The sequence below is a fragment of the Epinephelus lanceolatus genome, chromosome 9, assembly GCF_041903045.1.
Source record: "Epinephelus lanceolatus isolate andai-2023 chromosome 9, ASM4190304v1, whole genome shotgun sequence".
NCBI classification, from domain to species: Eukaryota; Metazoa; Chordata; class Actinopteri; order Perciformes; family Serranidae; genus Epinephelus; species Epinephelus lanceolatus.
The window spans coordinates 17,232,453-17,251,040 of NC_135742.1; the positions used below are offsets into that span (position 1 = coordinate 17,232,453).

The following is an 18,588-nucleotide window of genomic DNA, read 5'->3' on the forward strand; positions in this document are numbered from 1 at the left end:
AGCCGTCTAGAAGACAAGTTTTTCTTGAAGTTTAATGGATAACATTAGTTGTCAGTCTGCCTTGAGAGTTTTGCTGGGGGCTCAGGTGATTTCCAGTGTACCAGCTACTGGTGATGAGAGAGGCAGAGGACAGCACATTCAGTTTCTTTTGAGTAAACTGTGGGTAGTTGAAGGACACTCTAAAACATGGAGATGAGTGGGCAGGGTGTGATATCTGTACCTCGTACTTCTGAAATGCTTTTGAAATTTTTTTCTAGAAGTCTGTCAAGTCCTCAGGGTGCAAGTGGGGGAACTTATTGCAATGATACTTAGTGCAGCTGCGAACATGGAGATGTTTTCAGGCAGGCTATATTTGCTGGTTAGACTAAAGAAGAACTATAGATTTGATCATTCTGAAAGATGACAATGATTCTGGGAAAGTGTGCAATGGCTCAGATATTTTTACATTTTTAACTTTGAAACAAATGTGTGACAAAGTATCTATGTCCGGGTGGATCTAATGCATGGTATTAGCTTATTGCAGACATATTGGTATTAGCATACTGTATTTGTCAGCCAATAACCACAAAGAAATTGCAGTACAGATATGTAAAATATATGTTTGTGGTAGTTTAAAAATAATGAAAAAAATGCAATTTTTCATGTGTAAATTCTATCACTCAGTACAACAATTCTTTAAAAAAATAAATAAATCAAATTCACGAGTCCTCATCAAAATAATTGTTTACGTAAGATTAAAAAAAAATCAGTTGATATATCATTTTTGAAACAAATTTTAAGGTTTGTATTGTGTGTTAGTGCTTTAATTATGATTGGATTATTGGACCTCAAATACTAATACGTGTCTGTTTTTCAGATCTATGTGATGCACACGTTGGCTGCCTCCCTTTCAGCCAGTATATATCAATGTCTGTGTGATGGACACACCCAAAGGTAAGTGTCCTAAACAGGGATTTTAATCTATTAACCCTCTTGGCTGTCACTTTGCAAGGACTGTTCCATAAAGCAACATAACCAGCAGCTTCATAGTGAACTTTAATACGTCCTTTTTAACATTAAAGGGTCCATTTCCAGTTGACACCTTCTTTAATCCAATCTCCCACCACTTAAGAAATTTGTAGAAACCATTTCAGAGCCTTTGAAACAAAAATCTTTTTGTTTCAGAGTTTTGATGACTGAGTGCCATTTTATGTAGCCAGCATATGACTGAGGACCACACAGAAAAAGTGCACACGCTATGACTTTTTTATCACTTATGACATATTATTCTATGTTTATAATTACTTTTTTTTAATGAGGCTTTAATGATTTTTTTAATGACATGCTATAATTTGACTTTTTCATGACATTTTTTAATGACTAACTTCACAAAAACTATAACAGTGGACAGTGATGTAGTCTACATTACACTCATATTTCATGCTAGTTTTCCACTTTGTAATACATTTAAAAGTAATGAAATAGAGACAGTAAAGTGTGTGACATTGATTAGATCCACAGCAGTCAAGCAGCGGCTTCAGCTGTGGTATGACAAACCACACGCAGGACTGCTGAACACAGTAACACTTGAACCAGCAGTAATAATAATGACAATTTGTTAAGTTTATTTAAGATTATGATTATATTTGATTATGATGATTTAGAGACGGCGGTGCATGGTTGCCATAGTCTGTAAAAATAATGGACATAGCTACCGTGATGTCACCCATTGGCTTTGAATTCCCATGTTGAAGCCTCGAATTGGCATCGCAGCTGTCGCCGTATTGGTTTTTTGGAGCCAGAAGTGACCATATCTGTGCAAGAGGCCGAAGCTGTGGAGGACGATGAGGTAGTTCTGACTAAGCTGAGCCAGCCTGTCACTTAGAGCAGCCCACCCTTAATTATGTGTAACCTTAAGCCTTAATATAAGTTATAAAATAAGTTATAGAGACCAGAACCATTATTTGTATCTGCTAGTAAGTTGGGCATTTTAACATATGGGTCTATGGGGATTGACTGGTCTCCTGAGCCAGCCTCAAGTCGCTGTGAGATAAACTGCATTTTTTGGCACTCCCTCGTTGGTTTCATTTTTCAGCCCTGGAGGTTGCTGCTTGGTTGTTGCCTTTCCTAGCATAGCAAAATTATGCCTTCAGGTTCATGATAGCAGCCAGAGGCATCACATTTTCGGGTTGTCTTTATCTACACCGGTCTGTACGTCCCATTCTCGTAAACACAACATCCCCAGAAGGCCTTGGTTCGAATATCCTTAAAAATTTGCACCGATATTCGATGAACTAAGTATAATTTGGTGGGCAAAGGTGTGACCTCACAAAGCATGTTTTTGGCTGTAACTCAAGAATTCATTCACTTATTATGAGTGATGACATTTTGTATCCAAAAGTTCAAAAGGTCAGCTTCACTGTGACATCATAATGTTCTGCAGAAACAATTTTCTGGCCTTTACCCAACGCTAAAACTCCAGACACTAATCTTAGGCATCCACCTTGAAGCTGTGCTGATTGTATAGACCTCCTGTGCTGTCAGATTGAAGTTGTGTGTGAAGCATCCACATTTTAGAATCTGTAGCTTCTTTGCAGCAACATCTGCATTTGAAGCATTGTCAACTTTCATGGCAACATATGAGATGCCATGACATGGATGTAAACTTGAGCGTATTTGAATAGTGGCCCCCTCAATTTTTACTCCAATTACTGCCCAGTTTTTGAGCCATCCGTCTCTTAACAATAATTTGGGGATCTTGGGAAATAGATTTTTGCATATCCCACATACCCTGTGTGAGATAAAATGCTTTTATCCAGCCTGACTGAAAAGGGTTTGAGTTCATAGTGGGTATCTACATTGCAGCATCTCTCAGAGCAGGCTTCTTGAATTCTTTATATGACTTCAAGCGATGCTTAACTTTGATACAACTTATTCAATTTTCCACCACATTCACCTTGACGCGACTCCATTAACAGCACTAGCCACCACTGGATTATTTATCTATCAAGAGTGATCTGACTTAGCTTTCTTATTCTTAGAATTAGCATTTGAAAGACAAAATGCTGGCAAAAATAGCGTTAATTTGCATCCTCCAGTTGTGTGTGTGTGTGTGTGTGTGTGTGTGTCTCTGTCTGTGTCTGTGTGTGTGTTAGAAGGTTTTTAGACTTATTGGAGCAGAATAATAAGAGATAAGGGGGAAGGGACATGACTACTGGTAACCAAGCAAGAGGGTAATGCTCACATACATCGCAAGTCAAACACTACAAATGTAACATCAAAGTGGAAAATTCTTTTCAAGATGGCTTTTGTTTATGAGAAATCATCTCAGCACATGCTTCGGGCTGCTTTTACACAGCGCTATAGATGCATGATTTAAGACATGGAAAGAGACAAACATGTTGGAAGTTTGCAAACCAAAAATATGACTGTCACTTGTCTGTTTTGATCGTGTTGAGAATGATTTATGAGAGCTGCAAGGCTGCTGTTTGTCATTCTTATTGTAAATACTTTATTAGATTTTTGGTTTTGACAGATGGGAGGAACATTGTTTATTTAAGATGCGTAGGTAGGTACCATAACTCCCAATCACTTTGATAACAACCCAGTTGGATTTAAACTTTGGCCGGGTGAATGCATATGTGTGTGTGTTTGGCTTACAGCTGTGCTGCTGTGTGAGTTCCTGTCACGGTTCTGCCAGATTGCTTGATGTTGTACAGAATCACTTTTAGCTACGCTTGACCAGACGGCAGTGCTGTGACCCCAGAGAGAGAATTGCTCGTATCAATTACATAATGTGTCAAAAGGGAGTTTTCTTTAAGCTAAGAGAGAATACATTTATTATTCTTTCAGAGCAAGATCTTAGCATTTCAAACCTCACACAGTTCTAAGCAATGCGATTAAATGAGCACTTGGTTTCGTATCTTCCTCATCCACTATATACTTCATTCACACACACGCAGCCATCTATTATATACCGTTGGGAGTCCAACAGCCCAACTAAATTAGCAAGGCTATTTCTAATTTAACACTGTCTTTGTTATGGTAATTATGATATAAACTCTCCTGGTGTGTCGCTGCAGAGGTTTGATGAAATTGTGCTTCTGTTTTTCTTCCTCTCGAGTGTGTGAGCGAGCAAGTGTAAGAGGGTGTGTGAATTTTTTAAGAGGTATTTCAGGATGTAGGTTGCGGAGGTTGAGTGTTGCCACCAAGTTGACAGTGTTTTGATACATGATTCTACTCTTTTCTCTCTCTGTTATCTTGTTAACTTCAGTTTAATTTAGTTAGCTGTTTAAAAAACGACTGGCAGGTACGTCCATGTGAAGCCTTGAAGCGTTGTGTGTGACATAGGGGATTAAATTTGTTGTGAGAAGGCCACAGCAACTGCCACTCCCTTTTATGAACCACACTCCCTTTGACTTTTAGATTCTGATTGATGTGGAGTCAATTGGTTTTTTCGCAGAAGCTTAAAAGGCGACTTATTGGATGTTAAAATCTTAATAGACTCCCCGGTGAGTTAAACATTCCATATTCTCTGTAATATTTCCTCTGCAACAATTCAAGTTTTTTTTGTGTTGAAAAGTTACTTGATGTGAGAACTCAAGCACTGACATTTCCTTCATCATAAAGCCTTTCTTCTCCATTACCAAACAGCATAGATAGGTAGCTAACCTGAGATAGAGCCCATTAGTATTTTATATCTTGACAGAACAGAGCTTTGCTGCGGTGCCTTTTACTTAGAAACATCGTCTCAGAGTTCAAAACAATGTTAAAACACAAAAAGTAAAGTCCCCCTTCAGACACATTTTTAAGTATATGTAAAAAATACTATTATACTGTACATAAAAGTTAAATGAAGCTCTGAAAAGAGTTTGGAAGCAGATCTACTTTTTCACCCTCATTGAGAAATTCTCATGGATATATAAAGAGATCTGGAGACAGTGTTGCAGGCAGGGCCTCGTTCATTCAGAGTTCACTGAAGTTGCTCAGTGGCTCATGAGCCAAAAAAGTTAAAATACCTGGATCTTCCGCATCATTGGGCCCATAGAGCAAGCGTGCTTTAGACTGTGTCAGCCAAACCGTCAAGTTGTTAAGCCCTTTGCTAACTTGAGTAGGGATATAATGATTCTACCCATCTAGACTCTCTAAATGTTATCAAACTGAATCGATCTATTCCTGATATTGAAGTCGTTTTGCGGGAGTTCTGCCCAGGGTTGGAAATTAGCACCAGCCTGGAAACTCTGGAACTTGTTTCACGCCTCATCCACCACCGCTGCTTGCTGTAGGTTTCTGTTGACCAGGTGACCAGTTGATCTTTAAAATAGCAGTGTGCATCAAGATAGCTAGCGTTAGCATTAGAGGACACATTGAAGAGATTTCGCCACACATTTTTTAGCCTCAGTCAGACCCAGACTCATATAAGGAGTCTGTGGTACACCAAAATCAACAACTAACAGACTAATAAGAATGTAAAGTGTAGTAAGCATCTTTTATTTGTTTGTTTGTTAGCTTGTAGGCTAACTGGCAGTGACTGACAGAGCATAAGTGTTTGTGAAACATACGATAATATCAGTTACGAAGCTCCAGGGTCTGGTTTACATCCAAAAACTACACACTCCATCATGTTTGCTGTCAAAACTTACACTACGCTCATTTTAACTCTGCTCTCTGAACTGACAAGTTCGCTCTGCACTCGAGGTTTCTGGTTTCTTTGCAGGTGTTGTGCTGAGGTCGGTTCCTCCATAGGCAAATTTGAGTTTCCTAGGACAGCAAAGGCATGACCCGCATTACTCATTACCTTTGTTGGTTGGGTTGATTAGGTTTAGGCAAGAGGAGTGGAATTGTATGGGTTCACGTAAGAATGTCACGGTAAGCTATTCAGAGGTAAGGCAGAGTAGAGCGGGTCATGCCTTCGCTATCCTAGGAAACGTCAAATTTGCCCCCCGGTGATAATGTGTTTCGCATATTAGACAGCAGTTGGCTTTCATCTTAGTGACATACCTCATCTAACCCCCCCCCCCCCCCGGTGGGTGTCTGAATCTTACATTTTAGGTAGGTGCACAGACATCACCCTCTACAGTACAGGAGTGTGAGAACACCTCTCTAGTGACAAACTTTGCACAGTTACAAGTCAGTCTAGCCAAGGGCAGACATTTTAGGGGACATAAACACAAGAAAAAGTACAAGGGGACTTCAAAAACTTTACTTTGTAGTTCAGCATTTCATGTTAAATATGTGCCCTCGTACTGACTGTGTGTGTTTGCTTTCTTTTGTCTCCTACAGCCACGTGAACCACTTCACAGGAATCGTGTATCAGAGTGTTTTGCTGTCTCAGAAGCACCCGGTCAAAACTGTCAGCATGGATGAGTCTGTTCAGCCCAACACGTCGCCTGCACAGTGGCCAGGTAAATCAGCCAAACCACACACATTTTTTGCCTGAATTAAAAGGATCAAAGTATATTTTTCTTATTGTCAACAAGCAGTAGACCCAAACCAACAATGCGCTTACCCATCTCTTCAGTAAGTATCATTTTAAAAAGCCTCAGGTTTTGCAAAATAGCATTGCACTACAAACACTAAACACAGTGCATCTGGTTCTTGTGCATAAATGTACAATTCTATTGCCACTGTGATGTCCATATCATATGCTATACAGCTTCCCTGTCCTGTCAGTGGCATTCAGCCTTGGACTGAATTCTCCAAGCTCATTTTGTCCTACAGAGGATGTAAAAACCTTGTCATGAATCAGGTTTCTGCAGTCCCCATAAAAAGTTTTAAATTCAGTTTTATAAATATTAAGCCCTAAAAGTCATTAAATAGTCTTGTACTGCTTTAAACATTCTATCTAATTTAATTTAGCATCTTTAATTTCCTTTAGTCAATATGAGTCAAGCTCTACTGTGTGGAAATTCACATTTCTGATGTTCCAAATCTTTAAACCGACCACTTAAAGGGCCAGTGTGTAATATTTGGCATGGTTTATTGTCAATCTGAATCTGAATCTGAATATTCTACCCATTAATATGTTTATACAAGTGTATAATCGCTATAAAATAAAATTTGTTTGGTTTTCGTAGCCTTATAATTATGCTTTTATATATATATATAGCAAGGGCCTTGCTTTAGAGAGGTCGCCATCTTGCGCCGCCATGTATGTAAGGCAGCCTGAGCGGACAATCCAGCCAGCCAGAGAATGCGTTTCGCGTGTATAAATAAACCAACGAAGACAGCGGAAGGAAGGAAGAAGTGGGAGGAAACAGCAGAGAGTGTTAGTAGTTCGTCGATAGAGAGTAGTAAAAAGTTTTTTTAGTTATAAAGTTTGCCAATGGACCACACTTACCACGCAACAGGAGAGAATGAACCCAAACCGTCATCTACGAGGAAAAGAAGACGCAACTTCAAGGCCAATTTCCACCAGATGCGTGTTGGTTGCGTCTGCGCTCTGGCACGGCAGCGGAGCCGATAGGATTCCATTCTAGTCAATGTGTTTGTTTCCACCAGCTGCGGCTGTGTTGCGTTCCGGCTCCGTCTCAGCTCCGGCACTCCGGAGCCCTCCGCAACAGATACGCAGGACTTCTATTTTTGCCGGACGACGGAGCACAACGCAGCAATTCAGCACAGAGCAGATCGTGCGGGGCAGGAACTCGTGCACAGAAACACAATAAAACATCCAGTTAATTTTCAAAATAAAATACATAGTGTTCACGGCGAATCATATTTCCCTGCACTACACCTTAAAAACTACATAATGGGCATAGGCAGGTCTGAAGTCAACAGGTCAGAGGTTTTCAGACGTCATTTCACCCCATGAATACCATGGACGAGGAGATATTAATCATGGCAGTGCACCGAGATGTCTTTCGGCAGAGCTGCACCACACCGCACAGCAAACGCAGCCGGTGGGTATTGACGGATGGCGGAGCACGCAGCGGATAACCAGCGCTGCCGTTCCGCAACGGACACGCATCCAGTGGAAATCCGGCGTCACTCCTTGTGATGCACTCTCTGCGGCGCTTTTCCTCCTGATGATATATCTCCCCAACAATGGCAGCAGTGGCACCGATTCCCATTCTGTGCATTCAGCCTCTCTTCTCGCCCGCTCAGTATCAAACACATCGAGTTCCTCATCTGTGTGCTCCGGCTCAAACAGGTATGGCTCTGGGTCTGTGTCCGCTACAAGAAACTCTTGTAGCCATCGCGTTCAAAGTCGTCCATTGCAGCTACTATAGTCCGGAGATATCGCTAGGCTAAATAAACAGCTGAGCTCTGTTTACCGGCTACGCTGTCAGTCAGTGTGCGGGCTGGAGATTGGTGGAGCAGAGAGGGGAGGGGGGTCCCCACTTGGTATGGTAAACAAGTATGTGTGTAAAGTTATGAAGTGTGCGTGTTACGCTAGAAGAGTCAGAGTTTGGGACTGAGTCTTTTACCCCCTGGAGTGTTACCGGAGTTTCTGGAGTGCTCAAATAAACGGGCCTTTTTCCCGAACGCTCCTCTGGTCTCCTGCTTGTGAGGGATTCATTACAATATCGTAACATGGCTTAGATTTCTAAATAAACATTCACCTCGTCGCTAGATAGACCTACTCCTGAAAAACTCGTGCGCAAGGCTTTTTGTCCCTACGAGGCCACCGTCATTTACCCGACAGGAGGGGTGAGCGAGTGAGCCCTGCAATCTAGAATTTGACCACTGATGTCACTGTTTTCAACCCATTTTACACACTGGCCCTTTAACCTGATACTGTCTTTTTACTTGATACTTGAACTTACCGATTGGCAAAGTTTAGACGAACCTAACTCAATCTAATAAACATATTCCTACATGAAACCTCATACATACTGCTTACCTTTATACTTACCTGCAATACTTGAATAAGAAAAAGATGATTTGTCCAAAAATCGGTCTTAAATTTGGTTATTAATGATCTTGAAAAAGGCTTAAAAAGCATGAAGTGTCTGATACCTGTAGACACCCTGTGAAAGATTTTTTTATTATGAGTAACTAAGTAGTGCATTTGCTAGGGACAGTTTTTAGCTCCAGATTTGATGCCTTGGTGAGTGTTTACAGCAGCTGCATTGACTCAAATAAAAAACTACAGTGCCTCTGTTCATTATAATAAAGAAACATTTCACCCAGTGCAACGATTAGCCATGATGATGTGTATTCAGTAGTTAATGGACATCAATAGAGGTCATGGCACAGAGGAATAAGCTACATCAGGGTTTGGCTACGCAGACAGGACTTGTTAGGATCAATACGTTGTTGATTTTGGTCTTTTCATGGGACTTGTTTGCTCTAAGAAAACCTGTGTATTGTCATATATTTCCTGAAAGGGAAAAGGAGAGGTTGGCAAAGACCTTGTAGGTCGAAACATTGGATCGATAACAAACTTTTGGGGGCTTGCAAAGTTCAGTGTCTTTTACAACCTCTCCTTTTGCCTTTTGTTTGCTGTGTCTTGTCATTATCCATGATCCATCTTTACGACCTTTTTTAAAATTAATCCTTTTAATGCAGTCATTAAGCTGATTTACAGTGGGATGTATCGTCAGCTTTCTGTTTATTTTTTTTATGCAAATGTGTACTTGGTGTGTTTTTGTGCATTTTTTACATTGGGTATTAAATTTGGTAAGCTCTATTGTGGTCAACTATCAAAAAATGCAGTTATTGCAGTTTACACACTTTAAATGGTTCCTCAAATGGTACTGTCTGTCTCTCTTTTGTCCTTTCTCTTCCCCTGCTGTCCTTCCCTATCGTCCTTCTCCCCAGGTATTGCCTCTTTGATTCGCATGCTGAGCTCAGCAGGCGAGGAGAGTCAGCCAGGCCTAGCTGTGCTGCTCTGTGAGATCCTGACTGCTGTCTTCCTCAGTCTGTTTGTTCACGGCATGGCCACTCACTCCAGCAACGAGCTGTTTCGCATCGTGGCCCACCCCCTCAACAGCAAGCTCTGGGTGACGGTGTTCGGAGGGGGCGCCCGGACCCCTGTCATCGAGAAACCCAACAGCCCGTTAAGAGCAACCCCACCAGGTGAGCAGGGATTAGTTTGGCTGATCCAGTTTTCTTTCTGACAGTCTGCCTGAGTGGCTCTCTCTCTCTCTCTGTGGGGTATTTCTTTTGGAGGTGACCCAGTAGCTAAATCAAATCAGTGCTGCTAAATTAATTGGGTCCCAGTCTGTAGGTCATAGTGAAATCCATCAACCTGTTAGTGTGGGAGCTGCTTTCCTCACACTCTGTCTGTGCTCCTCTCTCATGGCTGGCAGAAGAAACCTGATGTAATGCCACTGTAACTTCTATTTATTTGACAAAAGTAGGCATTTCAAGCTACAGTTTTTTCTCTGTTTAGAAAGATATTTTATTTTTTTAAAGATGATGTAAGTGTCAACAAAAAAGAGCATGCCTCTCTTGGAGTGAGCATATGATGTGGGAATTCAAAAGTAAGTAGAACTGTGTTTCCCAGTGAGTATGTCCCAACCTGCTACATGCATCATTGAACAGGCTAAGCGACAGACTGCTCGCCCTGGCTCTATTTTTGCAAAGCTTTGTGCATCTCCAACGTATTTTCAAAGTAACAGCAAGCAATTGCTAAGGCTTGCTCAGGGCTTGATAGATTCCCTAAATGTTGTTGTTCCTCGTAGTATACACAGACTGGTTTTGCGTTCTATCTGCCAGTTTTCTTGCTTGTTAAATGTTAGGAAGACGTGTGACGCAGCCGTTCTGAGCTGAGCTTTGGTCTGACAGCCCTTTTTCTTTGTATTCTTGTCACTTGCTTTGAAAGAGCCGCAATAGACGAGGAACTGCTGATTTGTAAAGTTGAAATGAGGAGATATCTAAGCAACACATCATTTCACTGTAGAATACAAAATAAGGTCGCAGCTGGCTGGAGGGAGATCACCAAAGTCTGGCACTTTCTGGTAAATCACAATCGCTACTAACAGCGTACTTGCTGTCGGCTATATTGTGTGTCATTTTTTAGTAAAGGTCACAATATAAAATGTGTGTTTTCTGTAAAAAATGTGCAAAAGCAGGATAATAGCAAGTAGTCACCCAACTTTAAGTGTTTACGTCCACAGTCTGATCTGGAGTGCACAGCCCATAGGTACAAGATTTGTTTACATAAGGTGACAGTGTTAGTTATTTTAAGCCCAATAAACACAAAAGATATTTGACCAGAATTTCTACTTTTCGTCTGGGACATCAAACTCTTCCAGGACACCTTGACAGCACCAAATTTTTCTAATGTACACCCTGGTTGTGATGGCAGCTGAAATCCTAGATCAGCAACAGTTTAACAAACACTCTCTCTCTCGACACCCCAGCCTCACCAAGCGGCACAGAAAGGAAGTCCAGAAGATTCAGACTCCTGTCATCACGCAGTGGATCAAAGGACGAGTCTGGGTTGGAGCGGGAAGGCCCACTGAGTCCCAAGCATGGCCCTGTAGTGGAACAAGAAGCTACCTCTGTCTTTAAAGAACGATTTGTCCCTCCAGAGCTCAGCATTTGGGATTACTTTATCACCAAGGTAATACAGAAGATTTAAAAAAAAAATTAAATATCTATGCCTTTTCTTTGTTTTCTGAGTTAATCTTGAGTATACTGAATTGTCACTGGGGTTTCAAATGTAGGGTTTATATCCAACAGCATAATTATATTTTGACCATATTACAGTTATGGTCATAGTTCATATCTAATGGAAATAAACTGGCAATTCATAATCATCTAACTACATTAATCTGCCATAATATTCAACATGTAGTAAATCTGATTGGTAGTGAATGAATGGGTGTTTTTGTTGAGCTAAAACAGTGTATTGTTGTGTCTTTAGCCTTCGCTGCCACCATCAGAAAATAGAAATGAATACGACTCGGAGGAGAGCCAGGGCAGTGAAGATGAAGAGGAGGAAGACAGTGAATATGAAGATGTGTTTGATCCCAGCTCTCCACAAAGAGAGCATTCGAACCACAATTCATACAGGTGACGACACAGCACTGAGTGGATATTACTGCAGGGTGACTCATCTTCACCTCAATTCAAGCTGCCTGGAGTAAACCTGCATATGTTTACAGCTGTCTGTGCCTTTCCATTGACTTTGAATTCAGTCACACTGCCTCTAAAATTGCACCACATTCACTCCGAACACACTTTTATGCCTACAGTTATTTTGAAGGCAGCTTTGGATCCATGCAGAGTATTTATGTTCAGAATTGTAATCTGATTTCTAACAGCTTTTTCCCCCCTCTCAGTTGGTGTTTGATGCGTCTGGCAATGGTTCAGCTGGTGTTGGTCAACCTCAAGTCCTTTTACCCAATGGCAGGATATGATCTATTAGGTAAACAATAGAATACACGACACACGCTGTTCTGCACTGGCGTCCAGGATGTAGATAAGTGCCGCCCCATTTCTCACTGCCTGTCTTAGCTAATCTTGTTGCCTTCTCGCCTCTGCTGAGCGCAGATCTGCCTGTGGGCTCTCCTCTGTGTCACGCTGTGCTGAAGACGCTGCAGCGCTGGGAGCAGGTGCTGCAGAAAAGGCTGGAGATCTTTGGGGGCCCCCCTTCCAAGTATATTGCTACCCCCCTCCAGGATGAAACAACCGCACCAGGCCCCGCCCTGCTCAGACACAAGGCCCTGTTTGAACCATCCAACACCCCATTCAGGTACCACCATGAGATAGGGATCAGCAGCACAAGAAAAAAAAAAATCAGAGAATGTTTTTATATTTTTTTTTTCAACTAGGTTGAATTTGAAATTAGTCAGCGTTCATGTGTTTGTTGATGTACATATTTATATTCACTCAGAGCCTTAAGAAAGCTCGTGTTTTTGCAGTGTCAAGTCATTTTTATTTATGTAGACCAATATCACAAATCACAATTTGCCTCAAGGAGCTTTACAATCTGTACAGCACACAGCACCCTCTGTCCTTGGACCCTCGCTTAATAAACTACCCAAGAAAACATTTAACAGGCAAGAAAAAGGAAGACGCCTCAGGAAGAGCAACAGCGGAGGGATCCCTCTTCCTGTACAGAGTAGACCAACATCCTAAAGTGACAAAAATGATACAAAGAATGCGAACATATTTGAAAAAGATGGATCCAGGAGGATGTCAGTCAGCTTCCAGGTGTCGCCAAACAGCTGGAGCCTGAGCCACATGACCTCTTCACCATGTATCCTGGAGAGAGGACAGGCTACATAAACACACAAGAAGCACAACTAAAGCACATCATTCACACAGAAAGGAGAAGCAACTGACTTATCCTAATATCGCTTTAAGCCAAAAGATATATCTTTCAGCTTTTAAACATAATGAATTAATGATGCTGTTCAAGTAATTACAGTAAACCTTACAGCAACAGATAACAACACATCCATACCAATAGACACTGTTCATCAAGATCTCCATTGATTTTATCCTTCAGCTCATGTGACCTCAATTGATTTCCACATGGCCCATGCAGTAAATACTGTAGGGTTTTTTTGGAAGATTGTACTGTGCATTTGATGTGTTTTTGCCTTGAAGGAATATTTCACCCCCTAAATGACCACCTGTACATCAATTACTCTGCCCTTGTTACGTCAAATTACTGAAGAAAACCTTTTCTCGCATGCCTCAACAATGAAAGAAGAATCCAGAAACAAAGATAATTGACTGATGAATTGGAGTAAAATGGAGCTGCTGGTCTACTGCTGCCTCGATCGGTTGCTTGTTTGTGTCAGTAGCCCTTTCTACACAGAGATCGCACTAAAGAGCCACTACGAAGTCCCTTCTTCATACCACCTTTACATTTTTCACACAGAACCAAACGATGGCGGCAGCATGCCACTTCAGTGTGTGATTTTAGACAACATGGCAGCAGGTTGGAATCATAAGAGGCATGATGTGTAACAAAACAGCGTCAGCCTCTAGTGTGGTTAGAGATTATTTTTGGGCTTTTTGCCTTTAATTGACAGGACAGTGTGAAATGGGGAGACAGAGAGAGAGAGAGAGAGTGGGGGGATGACATGCAGCAAAGGGTTGCAAGCCGGAATTGAACCCACAACTGCTGCAGCGAAGCATCGCCTCCATACATGGGGCGCCGGCACTATCCACTACTCTACCAACGCCCCTAACAGCTACTTTTTAAAGTAGTACACACCCATGCTGCCCATGATCCCGTTCTGCCGGCTGTCCCAATTATACAGACATCATTTCAGCGCTATTACTACCGCCATCTCCGGCTTAAAGGCAAGACAACTCTGTCCCCCCATTCAGCGATTGTACCTTTTATACAGGAGTGCGAGATGGCATAATGGCGTGGAATTTCTGCCTTGCAGAGGAAGTGTAAAAGGGGCTATTTTGTGAATTCAAACCAACTCTCTACAAAACCAAAGTCACACAATGACATAAAAAAACTAACACATTCAGGCAACCATAGACCAGCAGCTCCTGTGCTCAGCAAGGTAAAATTACTGTTTTTGTCAGTACGGGTCTGGCCTTGAAGAGAGCGTGGATAAGTTTCACCCTTAGTTTAGTTCCCTGTCATAAAAAGCTGTCTGTGGGAAGAACTGAGCATTTGACTGGATAAATGAGACTTGGATTATGCTGCACGGGTTGTGTGAGAGTCTGTAAAGTGATGTTCTGATAAAGTTTTGCTGCTCTTAAATGTGGTCACCTGTGACTTAAATTCATTTTTGGATTCTTCTCATTTTTGAGGCATGCAAGAAAAACAGAAAACATGAAACAAATAGTCGTTAGGGGGATGAAGTATTCCTTTAATCACCAGATATGTGGAGTTTTCAGATCAGCAGCACTGGCAGAAATCAAAAAAGATATTTTCTAACACATTGTGTTGTGCTTCAGTGAACTGATTTAATGAGTATTAGTGTTAATATGCAGGAGGTGTTATATTATTTTCAGGACGAGCCACCATTCAGCGCTGCCAGTGAAGCGTCTGTGGCAGTTTCTGGTCAAGCAGGAAGAAGTGCAAGAGACTTTCATTAGGAATATCTTCACCAAGAAACGGGACCCAAATGAGGTACACACGAATGAGTTTAAACTATGCCAACCCACTGCATGATCTGCCTCCATGTTGCACAGCTAGCACATATTAATTGTCACAGAATAACACCTTAACTATTTGCTATGATTAAATCTAAATCTCTGTAATTAGCTCCAGGCAAAGTGCATCATTATTGCTTTTACATCCCTGTTGTGCTTTTTTTGTTCTGCATGCTAAACACATGTATATTACTGCCTCCAGTTGCATGTTGATGCTAATTCCAATAATTACACCCTGTATGATTAACCGCACAATAATTCAGTTCCTGTGTGTTGACTGCATGGTTCATCACTGGTTGTTGTTGTATGTTGTGTGTTTTGTGCGTGTGTGTGACCACCCTTTGCTGCTTCCCCAATCATTAAAGTCGGGTGAGGACCAGCCTGACAATATGAAATGTTCAGGGATGGAGGAGACAGGAAACAATCAGGTACAGCTGCTTCAGATCAATTGTGACTTTTTACTGGGGCGGGATGGGCTTGGTGCCAAATCTCAGTACCAACCAAACTGTGTCTGTGACCAAAAATACTGAAAATTTAAGAGCATCTTCAGTTTTTTCCAACCTGGAGCCTATTTTCCCATGGTTTTGTGTCTAAGTGACTAATGGGAGCAACAGTTTTTGGAATTGAGAGAGAGGGCTGCAGTGTAATCCCTGCGGGTAGTTATGCACTGTCAATGTACATCCGCTAAAAGTGCTTGTTTTTAACACTGACAGGCTCAGATTGTTACTGTAAGTGTCTGATAACTTACTGAAAGGATCCCTACACAGAAAGACCTTTTTGTTATATTAATGAACAGTTATTATAGCCTGTATTGAGTGGGTATATTTATACATCTGACTGGGTGAATTAAGGGGTTTATTACAGGCAAACCAGAGTTGATTTGTTGGAACATTCAAAGATGAACCAAGACGGCTTTTGTGAGTTTTATTTTACTTCTATCGACTTTGAATTAAGTGTGTTTACAATGTGGAAATTGTTGTTTTATCAGATAGAGTCTAGTGGGTTTGGTGAGTTAAGGGCTGTTTCTGGTTAAACAAAAAGGACCTTACTTCTGAACAAGAAGGTCTTTCTCCGTAGAGATCCTTTTCATAATGTTGTCGGACACTTAAAATAACAATGTCAGCCCGTCAGCAGCACGAACAAGCACTTCCAGTGGACATAAATTGACATTGCTCAATTGCCCGAGTGATGATATTCAGCCTGTCTCACTGCTGCTGGCTGCAGCCCTCTCGCTCAATACTGGACCAATTTTAAAAAATGTTGTGTCCATTAGTCACTTAGACACAAACACATAAAAAATGGGGTCCAGGTTAAAAAATATCAATGTTACTCTTCTAAAGTTTAAAGTATCGGCACTGATATTTGGGGGGTGGGGGGGGGGGTAAAACAATACCCAGCCCTAGAGGTGGGACAGACATTTTTGTGATGGAGTCCTGGGGATTATAATCCTGAAAATTGGATATTTTATAAGTAAAAAACCAAGCCATTTTTCTAGTACATCATTAAAAAAACACACCTTTAATCTCTCACATTGGGCTGCAGAAAATACTTTCAGGCTAATTTGGTCACTGTTGACAAAAAGCTGAATTGGTCACTCAGTTTACCAGTGTGCTTTACAGCATGTGATAGACTAGAGCATCACTGGTGTTAGAGTCACATCAAAATCAAGTTTGGTTCACTGTGGAAGCTAAAACTGTAATTTTGATTTTTGCTCGGATTAATTATGCATCCCTGCTCTGAACAAAAATGTGTGATATTTTCATTATTAACAGCAGTACTTCTGATTTGTCAAGACCCATGAGTGTGCAGCATCGTACTCTGCAGATGTTGTGAAACCTTATGAAACATTCTTCATATCACCATACTGTAGTGTGGGCGGTGCTAACTCTATCACTGATTAAACATGCACATCATGTGCCTTGTTTTTGCCTCCTACAGTAGAATAGTAAATGTGGCCTGTCACATGTAATCTGAGAAACATAAAATTTATGATCTTGACAGAATTACAGTACGTATATTTTCTGGGCCACGAACTCTGAATGTTCCTGTCAGTGTTTTGATATTAATCTTGCATTTAGCTGTCTAAATATTCATGTGAATGTGAACCATGATTCTCAAATTGTACTGTACATTGATGCTTCATAGAGGTTTCTAATCTCCTGGTGCTCGCTGTGCAAGCTGCCACGTTGTAGCTACTCCATTTGGCTTAGTGTTAATTAACCCAGTCTCTCAGAGGAAAAGCTATGAAGCTGAATAGCTTCTGATTAATGGGCCCAACACTGTCGCAGTGAATCTACGCCCCACAGGGATTATGTGCTCCACCAAAATGGCAAACAACCATATTTAGATTTCTGCAAGTCAAGTTTTACTTTATTCTTCCTGACAGAAAAAGACGTGGTCTTTTCCCCTTGAATAAATGCTTTAAAGACTTTAATTCAATCTCATGCTCAAAGGATGCCCGTCTCATTTTGAGTAACATCAAAATGTTATATCTCCATACAATATGCATAGATACAGTATACACTACTCTGCTACTGCATACATCCCATAGGACCTCTATGGTACAGTGTGTGCTTGTTCTCATTGCTCAAGAGTTATTACGCTGATGCTATCTAATGGCACTAACCCCGTTATGTTGTCAACAGGGTGGCCTGATGTGCCCTCTCCTAACCTCTACAGTCAAGACAAACGAACACATAACAGAGTAGACATATTACACATTGTAGAAACCAAACAGAAGGCTTTGCTGGAGCTATGGCTCTGTTCTAACATCCGCTCTGTTGTCTCCTACAGCAGATAATTCGACACTTCATTTATCAACCCCTCTCATGGATCTTGTCAGGTCATTGGTTCTGTAGCATGAAGGGAAATGTACTGTATCTGAAGTTATGGCTGTTATTTGTCTGCTCAAATTGTTTACCAAAGTTTCAACGATAATGATTGAATCTCCGCGGTTGTGATTTGTGTGTGTGTGCGTGCGTGTGTGTTCCTCTGTGCAGACTGAGTCAGATCTGGGCTCCCCCGGCGGAAAAGCACGCATCATCCACAAGGAATCTGACATCATCACAGCCTTTGCCATCAACAAGGTACAATTCATTTACACAGATGTCACTGAACAGTGCAAAATACTGTGAGAAAAGAATAGTGTGTTTATAACTAAGGACTTTATTGGTTAATGCTAGCCTTTTTTATTTAAACCCCAGAATGTCCACCTGAAGTATAATGCATATAATTCTGTCTGTTCAGAAACTATAATTAGTCAGTACTCTGCAGGGTTAAACAATAATGATTTTTTTTTTTTTACTTGCCTCTATTCAAATAGTTTTTTCTTCTAGCAGTTACCAAATAACAACAAAGACTAAAGTCAATTGTCATAAAAAAATGACCCCGTTTTGTCTGCCTTTAAAATTATGTGTTCAATTCTCGATTGGCAAACAAGTTGCTAGATTTAGCAGCCCGACGGGGCATTTTACTTACCGTGGACAATCAGGCAATCATTATTGTTGGGCCCTGCTATGGAAGCCAGTGCGGTAAATTCTGTATTAAAGTTAATTTAGTTTTTTTATGTTAGATTTTCCAACCTCT

The 18,588-nt window shown here is 41.1% G+C and overlaps 1 protein-coding gene across 8 annotated transcripts in view; it reads left to right on the plus strand.

The window, feature by feature from the left end:
- dmxl1 (Dmx like 1) overlaps positions 1 to 18,588 on the plus strand; it is a 76,635-nt gene that overhangs the window by 43,950 nt on the left and 14,097 nt on the right. For 5 of the 8 annotated variants that reach the window (XM_078170622.1, XM_078170623.1, XM_033619304.2 and 2 more), the window contains exons 33-42: positions 857 to 933; positions 6,262 to 6,383; positions 9,742 to 9,999; positions 11,289 to 11,491; positions 11,795 to 11,943; positions 12,213 to 12,298; positions 12,424 to 12,625; positions 14,863 to 14,980; positions 15,369 to 15,431; positions 18,003 to 18,089. In XM_078170622.1, the coding sequence (XP_078026748.1) occupies positions 857 to 933; positions 6,262 to 6,383; positions 9,742 to 9,999; positions 11,289 to 11,491; positions 11,795 to 11,943; positions 12,213 to 12,298; positions 12,424 to 12,625; positions 14,863 to 14,980; positions 15,369 to 15,431; positions 18,003 to 18,089 (1,365 nt within the window). The remainder of the gene's footprint in view (positions 1 to 856; positions 934 to 6,261; positions 6,384 to 9,741; positions 10,000 to 11,288; positions 11,492 to 11,794; positions 11,944 to 12,212; positions 12,299 to 12,423; positions 12,626 to 14,862; positions 14,981 to 15,368; positions 15,432 to 18,002; positions 18,090 to 18,588) is intronic. The other 3 variants (XM_078170624.1, XM_078170625.1, XM_033619308.2) reach the window with 1 other exon arrangement.